The 18,453-nt window shown below is 34.7% G+C and overlaps 1 protein-coding gene across 11 annotated transcripts in view; it reads left to right on the top strand.

Moving 5' to 3' along the window:
• The window catches only part of Acap2 (ArfGAP with coiled-coil, ankyrin repeat and PH domains 2), a 108,547-nt gene that overhangs the window by 52,496 nt on the left and 37,598 nt on the right, over positions 1 to 18,453 (top strand). For 7 of the 11 annotated variants that reach the window (XR_012447984.1, XR_012447985.1, XM_074073477.1 and 4 more), the window contains 5 exons: positions 5,523 to 5,567; positions 8,491 to 8,586; positions 11,101 to 11,175; positions 13,260 to 13,271; positions 17,105 to 17,217. Coding sequence is in view for 9 of the 11 variants with exons in the window: in XM_074073477.1 (XP_073929578.1) it covers positions 5,523 to 5,567; positions 8,491 to 8,586; positions 11,101 to 11,175; positions 13,260 to 13,271; positions 17,105 to 17,217 (341 nt within the window). In the remaining 2 variants the exon portion in view is untranslated. The remainder of the gene's footprint in view (positions 1 to 5,522; positions 5,568 to 8,490; positions 8,587 to 11,100; positions 11,176 to 13,259; positions 13,272 to 17,104; positions 17,218 to 18,453) is intronic. The other 4 variants (XM_074073478.1, XM_074073480.1, XM_020173623.2 and 1 more) reach the window with 1 other exon arrangement.

Consider the following 18,453-nt stretch of genomic DNA (forward strand, 5'->3'; position numbering starts at 1 on the left):
TTAATTCTTTTTGATCTAACCTTTTCTCTAGTTCCTGGTCCCCTTTTCCTATTGGCCTCAGTTGCTTTTAAGGTATCTGCTTTAGTTTCTCTGCGTTAAGGGCAACAAATGCTAGCTAATTTTTTAGGTGTCTTACCTATCCTCACCCCTCCCTTGTGTGCTCTCGCTTTTATCATGTGCTCAAAGTCCAATCCCCTTGTTGTGTTTGCCCTTGATCTAATGTCCACATATGAGGGAGAACATACGATTTTTGGTCTTTTGGGCCAGGCTAACCTCACTCAGAATAATGTTCTCCAATTCCATCCATTTACCAGCGAATGATAACATTTCGTTCTTCTTCATGGCTACATAAAATTCCATTGTGTATAGATACCACATTTTCTTAATCCATTCGTCAGTGCTGGGGCATCTTGGCTGTTTCCATAACTTGGCTGTTGTGAATAGTGCTGCAATAAACATGGGTGTGCAGGTGCCTCTGGAGTAACCTGTGTGACAGTCTTTTGGGTATATCCCCAAGAGTGGTATTGCTGGATCAAATGGTAGATCAATGTCTAGCTTTTTAAGTAGCCTCCAAATTTTTTTCCAGAGTGGTTGTACTAGTTTACATTCCCACCAACAGTGTAAGAGGGTTCCTTTTTCCCATGCATCCTCGCCAACACCTGTTGTTGGTGGTGTTGCTGATGATGGCTATTCTAACAGGGGTGAGGTGGAATCTTAGTGTGGTTTTAATTTGCATTTCCTTTATTACTAGAGATGGTGAGCATTTTTTCATGTGTTTTTTGGCCATTAGAATTTCTTCTTTTGAGAAAGTTCTGTTTAGTTCACTTGCCCATTTCTTTATTGGTTCATTAGTTTTGGGAGAATTTAGTTTTTTAAGTTCCCTGTATATTCTGGTTATCAGTCCTTTGATGTGTAGCTGGCAAATATTTTCTCCCACTCTATGGGTGTCCTCTTCAGTTTAGAGACCATTTCTTTTGATGAACAGAAGCTTTTTAGTTTTATGAGGTCCCATTTATCTATGCTATCTCTTAGTTGTTGTGCTGCTGGGGTTTCGTTGAGAAAGTTCTTACCTATACCTACTAACTCCAGAGTATTTCCTACTCTTTCCTGTATCAACCTTAGAGTTTGTGGTCTGATATTAAGATCCTTGATCCATTTTAAGTTAATATTAGTATAGGGTGATATACATGGATCTAGTTTCAGTTTTTTGCAGACTGCTAACCAGTTTTCCCAGCAGTTTTTGTTGAAGAGGCTGCTATTTCTCCATCGTACATTTTTAGCTCCTTTGTCAAAGATAAGTTGCTTATAGTTGTGTGGCTTCATATCTGGGTCCTCTATTCTGTTCCACTGGTCTTCATGTCTGTTTTTGTGCCAGTACTATGCTGTTTTTATTGTTATTACTTTGTAATATAGTTTGAAGTCAGGTATTGTGATACCTCCAGCATTGTTCTTTTGACTGAGTATTGCCTTGGCTATTCGTGGCCTCTTGTGTTTCCATATAAAATTCACGGTAGATTTTTCAATCTCTTTAATGAATGTCATTGGAATTTTGATGGGAATTACATTAAACATGTAGATTACTTTTGGGAGTATCGACATTTTTACTATGTTGATTGTACCAATCCATGAGCATGGGAGATCTCTCCACTTTCTATAGTCTTCCTCAATCTCTTTTCTTCAGAAGTGTATAGTTTTCCTTGTAGAGGTCGTTCACATCTTTTGTTAGGTTTACACCTAGGTATTTGATTTTGTTTGAGGCTATTGTAAATGGAATTGTTTTCATACATTCTTTTTCAGTTTGCTCATTGTTAGTGTATAGAAATGCTAATGATTTTTCTATGTTGATTTTATATCCTGCTACCTTGCTGTAGCTATTATGCCTTTGGTTCTAATTCTACCCTCCATTTTCTCTGTGGTGCGGGGAATGGGGCCTGGGGTCTTGAGCGTGCTAGGCAAGCATCTGCCACTGAGCTCCATTCATAGCTCTCTGATTTCTTCCTGTTTTTACTTAATTATAACTTCTCCTGTTGTAAAACTGCTATATGTATTTTATTCTATGGAATTGCTATGTCAGTCTAATTAATATTTGACTGCCAGACTTTTATGGTGTTGCCAGTTTTTACTGGCAAGTATGAAAATAAAATTTTTAATAATTTTAAATGATACCATCTTTATATAGACATCTTTTGCCACACTTCTGATTCTCTCTTTCTTGGTAATCTTCTTGGCCAGTGTAGAATTCAAACTATTTTGAGTGTTGTAAATCTCCAAAAGAATTTGAGACGTAGGAAGAATGAAGGCATAATATTTTACTTTTACACTATATGTTTTTATATATCATGGAGTTTAAAGCTTAAAACCTTTAAAGCTTGGAGAATTATCTTTTCTAAATATCCTCTTACAAAACAGCAGTGGTGTCCCCAGAAATTGTTGATGATGACTGCAGAGCATTTCTTTAAAAAGTACATAAGTAACTATGCACAAATTAGTGATTACAAACTACTTTGGCAACTTTGCAAATCAGCAGAAAATGGGCTTGAAGATTTTTTTTCTAAGTTCCTGTTCCAGAAGTGGAAAGTTAAATTTTTAAAAATTTAATATATTTCCTTTATGGATGAAGGGCTTCTAAAATGGATTGGTCTGTTTCCTACCTCACATCATGCCCCTTCCTGCTATAGCCAGAGTCCACATTTCCCACACAGGTCACTGAAATGACTATGCAAAGGCCTTTTTCAGTAGACATATTTTAGCCCATAGACTTGACTGCTCTGCTTCACTGAAATGGTAGTGTGCACTCTCCTCGGAACTTTCGTTTGTCTTGACTTATCTGAAGCTACTTTTAGGTCTTACTCCTTACTTCTATTTCTTTTCAATTTCTGATGTGGGCTTCTCAAATCCTTTGTCTGCCTTTCAGTCTCTTTTTTTGAGATCCTGTCTTTGCTTCTGTTCTTTTCTTACTTTATTATTCTCTGACATTCTCATCATGTCCCTTGCCTGAATTGTTACTTGTACATTGATGATAAGATCTATTTTCCCAGAGGTTCCTCTTTCTCATTGTGTCTAAAACTGAAATTTGTCATCTTCCAAAGTGTTTTCTTTTTCTCTCTGCATGGCCTCACCCCCATACTCTCATAGAAATTCAGAATGAGAGAATTATGTCAGAAACTCTTATTTTATTCATTCTATACTATTATATTTAGCTATTAAGATATCTTGGAAATTTCTAATTTCCTCTTAAATCTATTTTTTCCTTATCATATTGCTGCCATCTTACACCAGCCTTATTGCATCTTGTCTAGAGGATTAAGATATTCTTGTAAAATTGGTCTTTCTTACACTGTCTTTACCTGCCCCATCACAATTCATTCTCTTTTCTGTGGTCAAGAGTATTCAAACTTCTCCAGACAGAATGAACCATTCTTACCTCTACCATCTCTGTGTTACCATGATATTTTCATACATTCTGCAGTGAGTCCACTAACCATATTTACTGTAAATATGTATTATGTCTTTTCTATTCTTAGAGTACTGTATATCCTTAATTTCTAGTTTAGTGATTAGAAAGTGAATAGGTAATATTTTTTGAAATAGTGAATGACTTAATGTTAGGTTTTTTTTTTTTTTTTTTTTTTTTTAATAGTGGTTGTGGCACTGGGGTTTGAACTCAGGGCCTTGTGCTTGCTAGGCAGGCACTCTACCACTTGAGCCACTCCTCTAGCTCGACTTAATGTTAGGAATTTTATGAGAATGTCTAGGTAAAATACTATTTTTCCTACATACCTTATAAATTATTTCCTTTGACAGTCATCTGACAATTCTTCAGTTAGCCACTGCCCACCGCCCCAATGACTAAGCTTATTTGATTTTTCTGGTGAGAATTAATACCATTTTATTTTGTAGTCAAAGTGGCTGTTTTAGAGAATAGTAAGTAGCAAATATCCAAATGCATATGGTTTGTCATGCTTAACTTCTCTAAGTAGTTGAATTTATTATTTGTTCAAAAATTTACATGCTAGCTAGGCACTGGTGGCTCCTACTTGTAATCTTAGCTACTTTGGAGGCTGAAATGGGGAGGATTGCAGTTCGAGGCCAGCCTTAGCAAATAGTTCATGAGATCCCAGCTCCAAAAATAACCAGAACAAAATGGACTGGAGATGTTGTTCAAGTAGTAGAGTGCCTACTTTGCAAGCATGAAGCCCTGAATTCAAATCCCAATCCCACTTCCTGACCCCACCAAAATAAATACAGTTCTCTTTTTCATTTTGCACATGGATAAATGATATTAAACAGGCACTTCTAATGTTTTCACAGTTTAAGCAATAGGCTTTTTGCAACCTTTGTTTTTACGTAGAACATTCAAAAGTTAATATTCTAGGTCTCAAAATTGAATAGGGTCTGAAATAGATAAGCAGGAAAAACTAATGCTCAGTTAGGAAAAGTTACTTAGATTTTTCTTGGTCTATTTTTGTTTTCCAGTCAGTACTTTAAAATTATCTTATGAAATTGGCAGAGAATTCAGTGGGAACAACATATTAATAAGGAAGATATTCTGTAATCTTTGACAATAAATATTAGAAAAGAGCAAATGATTATTTCCTTGAGTAAACACTTTATTTCATTAAGCTGGCATTTAATAACAGACAAAAACATTTGTTGTGAATTTTTAGAGTTGGAAGAGATCCCATAAAAGGCAATCTCTTAATTCACTGATCTGTTAGTAAGTTTAGTCTAATTAAAATACTTAAAATCCATTACTTTATTTAACAAATATTTATTGATAACATACCCTTTTTTGCTTGGCAGACAGTGAGTAATGTACTGTGAGAAGATGGTATTTATTGGAAACCTGATTAATAAGAGAGAGCCTCATGCCCACAAAGGCAGAACACCCTGACATGGAGGCAGAACAGCTAGTACAAAGGCACCTAGGGGAACAGTTATGGGCTGTTGGAACACAGAAAGGGGGAAGTAATAGAAAACTATGTAGGAGAGGGAGGCAGGGGTCTTATCACAATGGGTCTTGCTTATAGGAAGTTAGAGGGCTTTAAACTAGATGTAATATCTTATTTTTAAAAGATCATCCTAGTACTTATGTGGAGAATGGGGAGTTAAAAAAGGAAAGCAGAGTCTAATTCATAGCCTATTGTTACAGTCCAGAAAAGAGTTGCTGGTGGTCAACTGATGAGAAGTTAACGTAAGGCTTTATGTTGAACCTTGATGTGTAAGTAGATCAGGAGAGTGGGGAAAAGATGGACTCCTCCAAGGTTCAAGTGTCAAAATAGTTCTCTCACTACAATGTTATAATTTAAATGCCCAGTTTTTCTTTGGGCTCAAAAATGGTTGAGAATTTCATTGGTGTGTTTGTTTTAACTTTTTTTGCCAGAAAGGTCAAAGTATAAAAAACTTCAGCTTTGTTTTGGAAAAGTATTAAACCATTAGAATAAGCAAATTTTATGATATAGTATTGTGGACTAGTTTTTAAAAGAATGCATAGATGATTAACTAAGTGTGTTTTCTCTCAGATTAATGTTCTTCAATCAAAAAGGAGATCAGAAATCCTAAAATCAGTAAGAAATTGAGATACTCAATTGTGTTTACAGTTAGTGTATGTATTATAGGTTCATAAGTGCTATTCTTTTTAAACTTTATTTGTATTTCTTGTATCAAAGTTCTTATTTCACGTCTTCTTCATGTTATGGTCTTTTATGTGTGTCTTGTTTACTAATACACTGTGAAATCCATGAGACAGATTTTGTATTGACTAGTCTGTTTTTATTTTCTATTATCCTAGCACATGTTTTACGCATACTTAATATCCACCACTATTTGTAAATAACTGGAAATGGTGGTTATAAAAACCTGTGAGAATATTTCAGAATTTGTTTTGAAATTTGTAAAAATAAATATCACATTTAGTTTAATATTCTCTCATTCACACTCACCTTTCAAAATTTTCTGTGCAACCTCTTTCAAACTATACAAACTATAGTTGTATGTATTGTTTAGACTTTAAAAGTATTTGATATTGATGACTTACACAAGTAGTATCATTTGGAGAAAATTTCCCTTAAGATTGCTGTTGTAGCCGCCTTTTGATTTGTTCTGTGGTGTGCAGTTACAAAACCAATGGAATGAAGTTTGAGTTTTGTTGTTTTTTTTCCCTGAGCCTTTTCATCCCTGGTGACAATAAATTTTTATTTGCCTTTTTTTGTTTGTTTGTTTGAAAGTCAACAAAGAAGTGAGCAGGGAGATGGTGTGATACAGCATTTCACTCTTTCTTTGAGAACTTTTAAAATAACTTTTCTCTGAATTTATTTGCAGAAGTTTCCCCCCCAAAAGCTGTGCTTAAATTGTATTAGATCCTTGTCCCCACCTTGCTTTTTCCTAAATTTTATATTTATATTCATGTTGTGCCTTATCAGGTAACTAAATTGTACTTGCTTTTTTTTTTTTTTTTTTAAAGATGATGTTTACCTGTCCTCCCCAACCCTATGTATTCCAGATTGGCAGTAATATATGGACAGTAATTTTGATGACTTTTGTGATCAGTTAGAATTCTTTTAAAAAACATTGTTGTTGCTTTTGAGACAGGCTCTTTCTTTGTAGCCTAGGCTGGCCTTTAACTGTAGGTCCTCCTGCCTCAGTCTCTGAAGTGTTGGAATTACAGGTGTGCACCTTCGCACTCAGCTGTGACCAGGTAGAATCCTACAACATGGATGTACTGGAGATAAAGGGCTTAGGTAGTAAACATAGTAGGTTTTTCAGGCCATGTGGTCTCTGTTTCAATTACTCAACTATGCCCTTAGAATGAGAAAGCAGCCAGGCAATATGTAAATGAATAGTCATGCCTATGTTCCAATAAAACTTCATATATGGGCCTAGAAATTTGAATTTTATTAAAGTTTCACTCATCAGTTTTATGTTTTTTTTCATTTTCTTTCAGTCATTTAAAAATATAAAACCATTCTTAAAGATAATATGCTGGATATTATTTGCAGATGATTGCTTGTTCTCTGAGAACATACCATAAATTATCTTCATTCATTAATTGATATTTAAGTAATTTCTATGTTTTTGACATTAAAACACATTGTTGGAGTGATCATTCCAGTGCATCATTTGATTACTGCCTTATGGTAGACTTACAGACAAGGGAAAACTGAAAAGGTTTAAAAATACTGTCAAAATTCCAATGGTTAATGATATTTTTACTAATAGTAAGAATGAGCATTTCTGTACTAACATTACCAAGAGTAAATGTTATAGTTTGTCTTTCTCCTAGAAAATATGATCTCAGTGTTGAATTTTGCACTTTGTTAATCCAAATGAGGTTGAACATTTTTTCCTTATTTTTTTGGCCACTTGTGTTTGTCTTTTGGAGCATTTTCATTTTTTTCATACTGACCAGTGACATCTTTTATATACTAAGATTACTAGTTAAAATTCATCATGTGTTTTTTCTTATTTTATCATTTGTGTTTTAATATGCCTCCTATCTGTTTTAATAAACAGGTAAAGTTTACATTTTTATGTAGCCCTAACTTAAATCTTCCCCCTTTTTATAATTCACTGGGTTTTTAAAATTCACAACTTGTATAATCGTTACCATTATCTACTTCTACAATAATTTTCCTTTTGTGAATTTTGTCCTTTAATCTTTGGTTTTATTTAATTTGTTTTTCCCTGGGAAACACACTTTTTTGAGGGAGAATTATTGAGGACCTATGACCTATTTTAGTTTTCAGAGAATTAAGCAGAATTCTCTTCTTGCTAAAAATAAAACAGTATCAGAAAATTCTTTCAGTAGTGTACATTTAATTACATATTTTCTTTCCACATAAAATGTTAATGAAAGTAAGGGTGATTTTTTTTCTCAGAGAAAAAGCCAGGGGAAAAATACCATTTTTGGATTTGTAGAATAATATAAAGAAAATTCCACATTGGTAAAGTGTTAACTCATTTTGTTAATTCTTTAGAAAAAGAGAACAACTGAGCATTCCCTTACTTTAGGTTGTGCTTACTGATCTAGTAGGCTGCAAAGAGTTTATGATTGAGTTTTGAGGGTTTTGTATTTTCCCTTCTCTTTTCATGTCTTTCTTATTTAAGATTTTCTAGAGAGTTTAGTTCAAAGTGCACATATATATTTCATATTGTATCTAGGAATACATAGGACAGTAGCAAAGCTATTGAAAAATTTGATTATTTGAATCACCTATATAAATTTGATCATGTAAATAAAGTTTAAACAACTAAAATTTAGAGTATTTAAAAATTTTAAATAAATTTCTTTTAAACAAAATTTATTCTTACTGTAAATTGCAAATATTTATGAAATACTCTTAAGAAAAATGACTTGGTTTAATTTAAGTAGATATGACATTTTGAACTCTTGTGGAATAATTTTTAAGCATTAAAGAGAATTAGGAATTCAGAAAACTTGCAAATGTTTATCTAGGAATGGATTTTAAAAATGGCTTTCTTCCCCATTAGATGCTGTCCTTTATGTACGCCCATTTGGCCTTCTTTCACCAAGGATATGATCTGTTTAGTGAACTTGGGCCTTATATGAAAGATCTTGGCGCACAGGTAATGTTTTATGGTATTTCTTGATTCTGTATTATACATTGATGTTTGTATTTTTAAAGAAACTTAGCATATTGGGGAATTTGACATTTTATTTACTTAATAAGGAAGTTTGATGTGACAGCAGATTTACGTATGGGTTAAATGTATTATCAAAAATGAAATTAAAGGTACAAATAATCTTATGTTAAAAATTGTATATGAAGGTATTAAAAAGGGCAGTGTAAAAATAAAGTGTTTGTCAGGTATGGTGGTATACACCTATAATCTCAGTACGTGGGAGACTGAGGCAGGAGAATCTTTAAGTTCAAGACCAGCCTGGGTACATAGCAAGATCCTGTCTCAAAACAAACAAATGGGCTGGTGAAGTGGCTCAAGTGGTAGAGTGCCTCCCTAGTCAAGGGTGAGGTTCTGAGTACCAGCCAATCAGCCAACAAAACAAACAAACAAAAACGTTGTCTATTTTTATAGTATACATAGCTGGATTTAGTTTTTAGTTTCTTACATTTGAGTAATTGAGTTACTGTCCTAATTTGCTTTTTATTTCAGTTTTAACTTTTTTTATTTTTCAGAAAATTGTATTTTGCTATTTGGATAATGAAATTTTAGAATCTTAAAATTATAGAATGCCTAAAAACTTTTTAATTTCACATAGACATGTTCAGTTATTTGTGTATGTATGCCTGTGTGTTCATGTCAATTTTAGAATTAAATATGTATATAAATTATATAAGAATCATATAGGTCTAGATTTCATTATGATCTAATTATTTGTCACATCTGATTATAATTTTATATAAAATACATCTGGGCACTTTGTGTTGTTTTTTGTTTTTTGAAGTACTGGAAACTGAAGCTGGAGCCTCATGCATGCTAGGTTAACGCACTACCGCTGATCTGTACCCTGAATCACTGAAGACACGAGGAGCTCGTTGATTGATGAGCTTTCCTGATTTGATAGTGTCTTTTTTAAGCAGTTTTCTTTCCGAGATGATTCAGTTTACTTTTTGAGGAAAGAGTATGAGAATGAGAAATGGGAGAAAGGTTAAGAGTGGAGTGGGAATCGCATCTACTGATCAAAGTATGTGGGCATTGATATGGTGTGCAGGGTATGTGTCAAGAATTACCTTCTGTTTTTTGTCTTTGTTGAACTTAATCTATTGAAAGAAACCATTAAGTCACCAAACTGTTAACCTCTGTACTGAAAGCCTTGTGAATATCAGGATTAGATTTGTTTGCGAGTGACAGACAACTAAGAATAGTAGGCGTTTGGAAATATATTTCTTTTATGTAAAGTCAAAAGCATAGTATCATGGCCATTTGATTCTCAGTGACCAGGCTTACTAATCTTGTGACCTGCTAGACTTTGAGGTTTCTGTTGTTAAGGAAGGAGGAAATAGACATGGGAACAGCTATCCTTTTCTGCCATACGGGGAGGGTCAGGGTATTACAGGTACATGTAGATAGCACTTACAGCTCAGGCTTGGCAAGAAGTTGGACCTTCTTAGGTGTTAGACCCTCTTCACATCTTGTCAAATGTTAGATTACATTAAGTATAATTTATAAAAACTACGAATTAAGTTGCAGTTAAGTAGTTGAAACAATTACGTATTTTTAGACATCTATTAATTACAAAATTGTAAGTTTTTTTTTTCTTTTCTCAGATGTCACATAAGTTTGCGGGTCCTTGCAAAGCCCAGAATAGGCTATACTACTCATAGTATCTAGTGGATAATGTGGCCTGGTTGGAGGAGACCAGTTAGGCTGTTCTTTTAGTAATTGAGTTAGCAGATAATAGCATCTGAAATTAGGGGATCAATATTCTTTTGTTATTATTGTTATTTTAAGACTGGGTCTTGCTTTGTTGCCCAGGCTGGTCCTAGTCCTGTGCTTCTGTGATCATCTTGCCTCAGGCTCTTAAGTGCTGAGAATATAGCTCATGCCTGGCACTTACTATTTTTTTTTTAAAGCTATCTTTTATTTGGCCAATTATTTTTCTGCCTTTTGGATTTGGCTTAACATTAGGAAGCAGCTTGAAAACATGAAGCGTACTGAGTGATGGGAGGGATGTGTTAGTGTGAACTGTGGAGTTGGCCGCATGTGTTTAGCTGCACTGGCTTTTGCTACTTTGGGGGAGGGGATCACCTGTGTTCTCTGTATCTTTGATTGTAGCTACCAGAATTTGCTGAGTTGGCCAGCAGACACCTTAATGTAGAGTCATTGTCCTTATTCAAGGACTGAAAAGTACATCCTGAAGTGCCTAAGACAAGGCCTCATGGTGTGTATGTTTGGCACCTTGACTTTCTTGGAAACCTTTTCCCTAGAGGAGGTCCGGGCCTTCTCAAAGACGAGTTAATACCAGAAAAAAATAGGAACTTCTACTTTCAAGTTTAATCAAATTGCCTTTTTATGCCTACCATATGAGAGATTCTGGGTTCTATGAAATGACTTGGAATGTAGTTTGAAAAAATAATACCTTTAAAAAAATTTTAAGTCTGTAGTTTTCTCTCTTTATAGTTGGATCGACTTGTTGTGGATGCAGCCAAGGAGAAAAGAGAGATGGAGCAAAAACATTCCACTATTCAACAAAAGGTATGTGAGGGGAAAAGTTAAATAAGGTTAAATTCTATTTTGCTAAATTAGTATTTGTCTTACCCTTTCAGATCAAAACATTTGAAAGCCATGGTCCTGAACTAGTTTATAAAGAACCTTTATCAGTCAGGGCCTTGACTAAATTAAAAGTGGTCCTTAGAATTTAAAACACTATTCAGAGTGTGTGTGTGTGTGTGTGTGCGCGTGCTCATGTGCGTGCGTGTGTGTGTGTACGTGCACACACGTGTGTGAGAGAAAGAGAGCACACCTGTGCATGAGAGCACGTGTGCCTCAGTGTCCATGCTGCTCACTTCCCAGCTGTAGTCACCCTAGAGCAGCACTCCTTCTCTCCAGTGCTGCTGAAACTTGAAGTTTGTTAAAATGCCTAAGCCCAGCTAAATTATTTAACCAGTTTTTATTTCTTCATGCTAAAAGAGTTGAGTGCGTTGTGTCTGAAATTCAGTTTTTTATCTTAGGATTTTTTTTTTTTTTGTGCAATAACCTGAAAACAAAAGGAATGAGAGATTCAATGCAATTATACAAGTATATGACAAGACACCTTCTGGATTGCTTTAAGAAATCAGTTTTTGTTGTGGTTTATTTAAATTTAAATACTACTACACTAGATCTGACAGATGTCAATGGAAAAAAAGTGAGAGTAAAATCAGTAATAGAAGGAAAATATAATTGATTGGTTAGTCATGTCCAAAGAGAAATAGTATTTAAGAAAAGGAAAGATTTTCTATCAGATCGTCTATTATTATTATTAGTGCAGCAGTTGTTTTTGAGATGGGATCTTGTTTTGTAGCCTGATAGGCCTTGAACTCACTTGGTAGCCTCTGTTAGCCTGGAACTCAAAATCTTCTTGCCTCTGCCTCCTGAGTGCTAGGATTATAGGTGTGTACCACTATGCCTACTCCAGACTATCTTTACATTATTTTCTTCCTACTTGTCAGGTGAGACTAACTCCATATTTTCTTTTGTTTAAAGTTAGAATGACTTTTATTTTTTAAAATTAAAATGAATCTTACTATGTATCCATGCTGGTTTGGGGCTCTTGATTATCCCATCTTGGCCTCTAAAGTAGCTGGGACTACAGATGTGCACCACCACACTTGACTTTAGTATAACCTTTCATTGAGTAACTTTTCTTTCTTTTTTCTTTTTTAAACTTTTGAGACAGGGTCTCACTGGATAGCTCAGGCTGACCTTTAATTTGCCTCAGCTGCTGGAGTGCTGGGATAACAGGTGTGTGCCACCACACCTGGTTCTTTTTCTTTTTCATTGGCAGATAAAAATTGTATATATTTTGTTTGTATAGCATTTTGTTTTTTTTTTGTTGTTGTTGTTTTGGCAGAACTGGGGTTTTAACTCTGGGTCTTATTCTTTCTGGGCAGGTGCTCTACCACTTGAGCCATACTGCCAGCTTTGTTTTTGCTGTAGTTATTTTTTTGGATATGGTCTCTTGGTTTTTCCTGAGACCAGCTTTGGACCATAATCCTCCTACCTAGGCCTCCCACATAGTTGGGATTATAGATGTGGACCACCATGCCTGACTTGTTTGTTTGAGATAGGGTCTTGGATGTGAAGGTGACCTGGCTGCGACATTTGTCACCCTGTTGATCACTAGGGTTATTGATATGGGGCCTTGCTAACTTTTTGCCTGGGCTAGCCTCAAACCTTGATCTCCCAATGTTTACCTCCCAAGTAGCTGGGCTTATAGGTATGTGACATCATGCTTTGTCCAACATGATGTTTTGGTGAATAATTGTTTCAGTGATATTACCATGAAGGGATTGTTAAAAACAAGACCCATCATTTCAGTTAAAATGAGAGATCATTGTTGTTCGTAGAAATATGTGAATGTTACTTAAATTGAATTATTTAATGAATATGATCTATCTTTTAATATTTTTTCCTGTTGTGTTCATAGTTAAATATTGTGCTGAAGGTCTGGTAAATTATTAAATCTGAGGTTAATTTGATGTGAAACAGTGCAGAACTATTTTCCTTTAAAGAAAATAACGTTATTTTTGCTCATTATGAATAATTACCTTTTTTCTACCCTTAAATGCTGACTCAAGGCTGCGTTACAGGTAAAAATATTCAGTTAACTAAAATTTAAGAGAAAGCAAATCTAATGTAATTATTTAGATTTTGAAAGAATTGACATTGAAGAAACCATGATGCTGTGAACATTCATGTATGTGCCCTTGGATATGTACACACAGTTCTGATGGATTTATACCTAGAAGTGAGACCACTGCATCCGAGAGGGTATACATGTCCATATTAGTATAGTACATAGTGCTGAATTGTTTTTCAAAATGTGTTATCAGTACTGTCAGGCATTGCTGGGAGAGTTCCCATTGTTCCTTGCCACCTTGTTGTATTGGGAAAGTTTTTAATTTCTGCTAATTTGGTGGGTAGATATGGACATCTCATTGTGGTTTTAATTTAAACATATTAAATGACCAAAGAAGTTGTGCACCTTATCCCATATCCTATATGTGATATGTCTGTTAGTCTTTCTCCCCTTTATCTGTCAGTTTTAACTATTGGTGAGCTCCTTCATATATTCTAGATGTAAGAATAGGCACCTTTTGGGAAATATGTGTTTGAATTTTTATGCTGTTTATTAGTCTTACATTTGGTGCTGTTGCGTATTGTTCAGTACATCCTTTCCATCCCAAGCGCATAAAGATCTCTCCTGTATAGATTTGCTTTTCATGTTTAGATCTTTCCTTTTTGTAACTTCTTGGTGGTGCTAGGGATGGAACCTAAGGCTTCCCGCATGCTAGCAAGTACTCTACCACTGAGCTACATGTCCAGCCCTCACGTTTAGATGCTTAATCCTGTGTAATTGGGTTTTTGCGTATGGTGTCAGGAAGTGATCTGATTTCCTTTTATTCTCCCAGTGGTAGCTAGTTGATCCACACTAGTTGTTAGGTTTCTTTTCCTGGTGCTCTATGATATGTCTGATGTTGGACTCCACCTTCCCATATGCCTGAGGCTCTTTTCAAGTTCTCTGTTTTGTTCTGTTGATGTTTTTCTCTTAATTATTCCATTACTACATTGTTGCTTTCATTGTTGTCTTGGTTGTTTTCAGCTTTATAGTAAGTCTTCATATCTAATAAAACAAAGCTTTCTTTTTAAAAAATCAATTGCAATAGTTTTAGATTTCCATATAAATTTCAGGAGTATCTTTTCAGGTTCCATGAAAATGGCTCTTGGGATTTTGAATTGGATTGATTGGGATCTATGAATCAATTCTGGGGAAAATGATGCTTTATTTTATACTATTATCTAGTGACCTTGTTATATCCTGCATTTATTTATATTTTCCTTAACGGTCTTCATAAGGTGTTACGATTTTCTTGTACATCTTTTGTTAGATTTATTCCTAGACATTTACATTGCAAATGTTCTTGTAAATGTTATCTTTCAAAATTTATTTTGTCTCCTTCTGGTATTTTATAATAAAAATAGCTTTACTCTATTGATTCTGTAGCCAGTAATCTTGCTCATTCTCTTTCAATACTGATTTATCTCCAGATTCTTTTGGATGTTATGTGTACAGTATTTTTTTCCACAAACATGGTGGTTTTTTTCTTCTTTTCAAATCCCTCACCTTTTTGTTATCTGGCTGGTTAGGCCATAATTTCAAATGGGAGTGGTAGTATTTCTTGTCTGGTTTATAGTTTGAATGGCAAAGCTTCTGTTAGACACCCTTTACTGACCATCCTTACTTATTTCTACTCCCTATGTTCTTCAGGAAAGCTCCAGTTCTCCTGACAGGCAGTGTCCTTAAGGTGACAGCTGGGTTGCTTGCTCTGCAGACTTCTTTGGCTTACAAATTTCATTTATTTGTTTCATTTATAAATAATAAATAATTATATTAATTTATTAATATAATTAATTTAATTATATTAATTAATTTATAAATAATAAATAAATAAATAAATAAATAAATAATTTATAAATAAATTTCATTTATTTATTTCAAGGGCAAACACAACAAGGGGATTGGACTATGAGCACATGATAAAAGCGAGAGCACACAAGGGAGGGGTGAGGATAGGTAAGACACCTAAAAAACTAGCTAGCATTTGTTGCCCTTAACGCAGAGAAACTAAAGCAGATACCTTAAAGCAACTGAGGCCAATAGGAAAAGGGGACCAGGAACTAGAGAAAAGGTTAGATCAAAAAGAATTAACCTAGAAGGTAACACCCACACACAGGAAATCAATGTGAGTCAATGCCCTGTATAGCTATCCTTATCTCAACCAGCAAAACCCCTTGTTCCTTCCTATTATTGCTTATACTCTCTCTACAACAAAATTAGAGATAAGGGCAAAATAGTTTCTGCTGGGTATTGAGGGGGGGAGCGGGAGGGGGTGGAGTGGGTGGTAAGGGAGGGGGTGGGGGCAGGGGGGAGAAATGAACCAAGCCTTGTATGCACATATGAATAATAAAAGAAAAATGAAAAAAAAAAAAATAAAATACGTTGTCATAAGTAAAAAAAAAAAAAAAAAAAAACAAATTTCATTTATTTAGTCTTTTGCCTTTGAGCATTCTTCCCTAATTTGTCAAAGCACCAGCACATTCACAGAGATTTTAACAGTATATATTTCATCCAACATTATTAGTTGCTTAACGTTATGAAATCTGTCACATTTTAAGTACTATAATATGGCTGTCACATTTGGGCTCTTTGAATATTGATATTAATAGTAAATAAATTGAGGATTTATTCATCTCAAGAATATAGTTGAAAAATACTTGTAGTACACTATATCCAAGGAAGTCTTATTTATTTATTTATTTTGTGGTGTTGGGGAGTTGAAATCAGGTTTGCACATGTTAGGCAAGCACTGTATCACTTAACCACACCCAAGCCCCATTATTTTATGTTTTAAGTAGCATCAAGATTAAGTAGGGAAAACTACTGTTGTTGACAGATGAGGCTTTTTATATCTGTTGCCCACTTAATCCAGTCTGCATAATTTAATAAATTATAGCATGGTGCCGAGGAGGAGAATCCTCATAGGAGAAGGCTGTGAGTGATTTTGTAGTTCTCAAAAAAGTAAGTTCATCATCCCACCTGAAATTGGTCTTAAGGTCTTTCTCCTTTGCAAAACTAAATTATATTTAAGGAAAAAACATTCTGTAGTTGTTTTATCTGAACTTCCCAAGAAGTACAGTTATTACTTCTATCAGATTAAAAAACTATCATGGTAGTAATATATTTAGACAATATTGTAGGTTCATATAATCCTAACTAAATAAATCCCTATGCCTTTAAAACAACACGTATCACCATAAAACATTGGGATAAAATGAAAGTATTTTAAACATGGCACACTGGGTAGTATTTAGTTGTTTTCTTTGTCTATTTGTGTACATATTATTCTTTTAATGCAATTTACAGTGTTTTTAAATACTCTATGTAATCATCTGTATTGTTACACCATCATTTTCATAATTACTGTGCAACAGTCCACTGAACTAAAATACTGTAATATGTCGAAACACTACTCAATTATTGGTCAGTTAGGTCTCCATCCTCATTTCTTAGGAATATTGTAACAGCTTTTTTTTTTCTCTCCCAGGTGGGACTAGGGTTTGAACTCAGGGCTTTGAGCTTGCAAAGCAAGTACTCTACTGCTTGAGCCATGCCTCCAGTCCATTTTGCTCTGGTTATTTTGGAGATGGGGTCTTGTGAACTGTTTGTTTGGGCCTGGCTTGAACTGCAGTCCTTCCAGTCTCACTTCTCAAGTAGCTAGGATTACATGTGCAAGCCACCAGTGCCTGGCTGTAACAGCTTTAATGCAAAGTTTTTCTTCTTTTTGAGCCCTTTCCCTAGGTCAGTTATTTTTGTAGGAACAGTAGTCTAGTGCTTTGAACTTTTGTGTGCTCTCTTGTTTAGGATTTCTCCAGTGATGACTCTAAGTTAGAATATAATGTAGATGCTGCAAATGGCATTGTCATGGAAGGATATCTCTTCAAACGAGCCAGCAACGCCTTTAAAACTTGGAACAGGTAATGTATTTCAAATTCTAGTCTTGATTCTTCCATACTTGCAGATTTCTGACTTTCCTTGTCATTTGGCAACTCTTTTCTTCATATTCTCTAAATTCTCTAAATTCCATAGTAACATTCTTGAACCTAGTCCACTGAAGAAAAGATAAATCTTAGAAGCTGGTGAAAAGATAAAACATTAATTTCTTTTTCTTTTTCTTATCATACATTAATAGTAAAAACATTAATTCTTAATTTTAAAATTTAAGCAAGTTTTAAAGGAGGAAGCAAGGAGAATTTTTATAATATTCAGCCCATAGTGACTAGATCATCACAATAAATTTTAAATATGAGCTACCTCCCATATTTGTTACGAAGTGGGTTGCGGTTGCAGTACAAATAATACACTGAACAAACTCATGAATAATTGAGCTTTTCACCTCCCCATTTGGTATTTATGAACATTTTTACTTAATGCTTGCTTATGAATCTATAAGTCAGGTATTTGGTGTTTTTTTTTTTTTTTTTCTTTTTTAGGTAGATGTTCTACCCCGCACCATGATAGTTTGATCTTTGTGATGGCTCTACCCAGCAGTTTGAGGAAATGGATTTTTTCATATGGGAAATTATGGCAGTTATTGCTCCTTTATTCTAAACTCTTATTCTAAATTGTAGTAAAACTGTTGCTCCATTATTCTAACTTGATGACTACCAAAAACTTCCAGTTTTACTAAAAATTAAAAAAAATATAAAGCCACTAAGTCTCTGTTATAAGAATGGATTTGTGCTGGTGGTGGCAGCTCATGAGAGGTGGAGACAAGGGAGGTCAAGATTTGAGGCTACCCCAGGTGAAAAAGTTAGCAAGACCTCATGTCAAAGAATAAACCAGATGTTTTGATGCTTTGCTATAATCCCAGCTGTGTGGGAGGCGTAGGTCTGAGGATTGCTGCATGGTCTGAGGCTGACACAGCAAACTGTACAAGATCCTGTCTGAAAAATAACTAAAGCAAAAAGGGCTGAGAGTATGGTTCAAGTGATAGCGTGCTTGCCTAGGAAGCTCAATGCCCTGAGTTCAATCCCCAGTATGAGGGGCAGAGGAAGAGTGTGGGGCATGGTGCATCACTCCAGAAGCTGAGGCAGGAGGATTGCTATTTTCAGACCAACCTGTGCTACACAGCAAGATTCTTTCTCAAAAAAAAAAAAAAGAAAAGAATGTATGAGATATTTTATTGTATTTTCCTCATGTTATTAGAAATA

This window comes from Castor canadensis, chromosome 5 (assembly GCF_047511655.1).
Source record: "Castor canadensis chromosome 5, mCasCan1.hap1v2, whole genome shotgun sequence".
In the NCBI taxonomy this organism is placed as follows: Eukaryota; Metazoa; Chordata; class Mammalia; order Rodentia; family Castoridae; genus Castor; species Castor canadensis.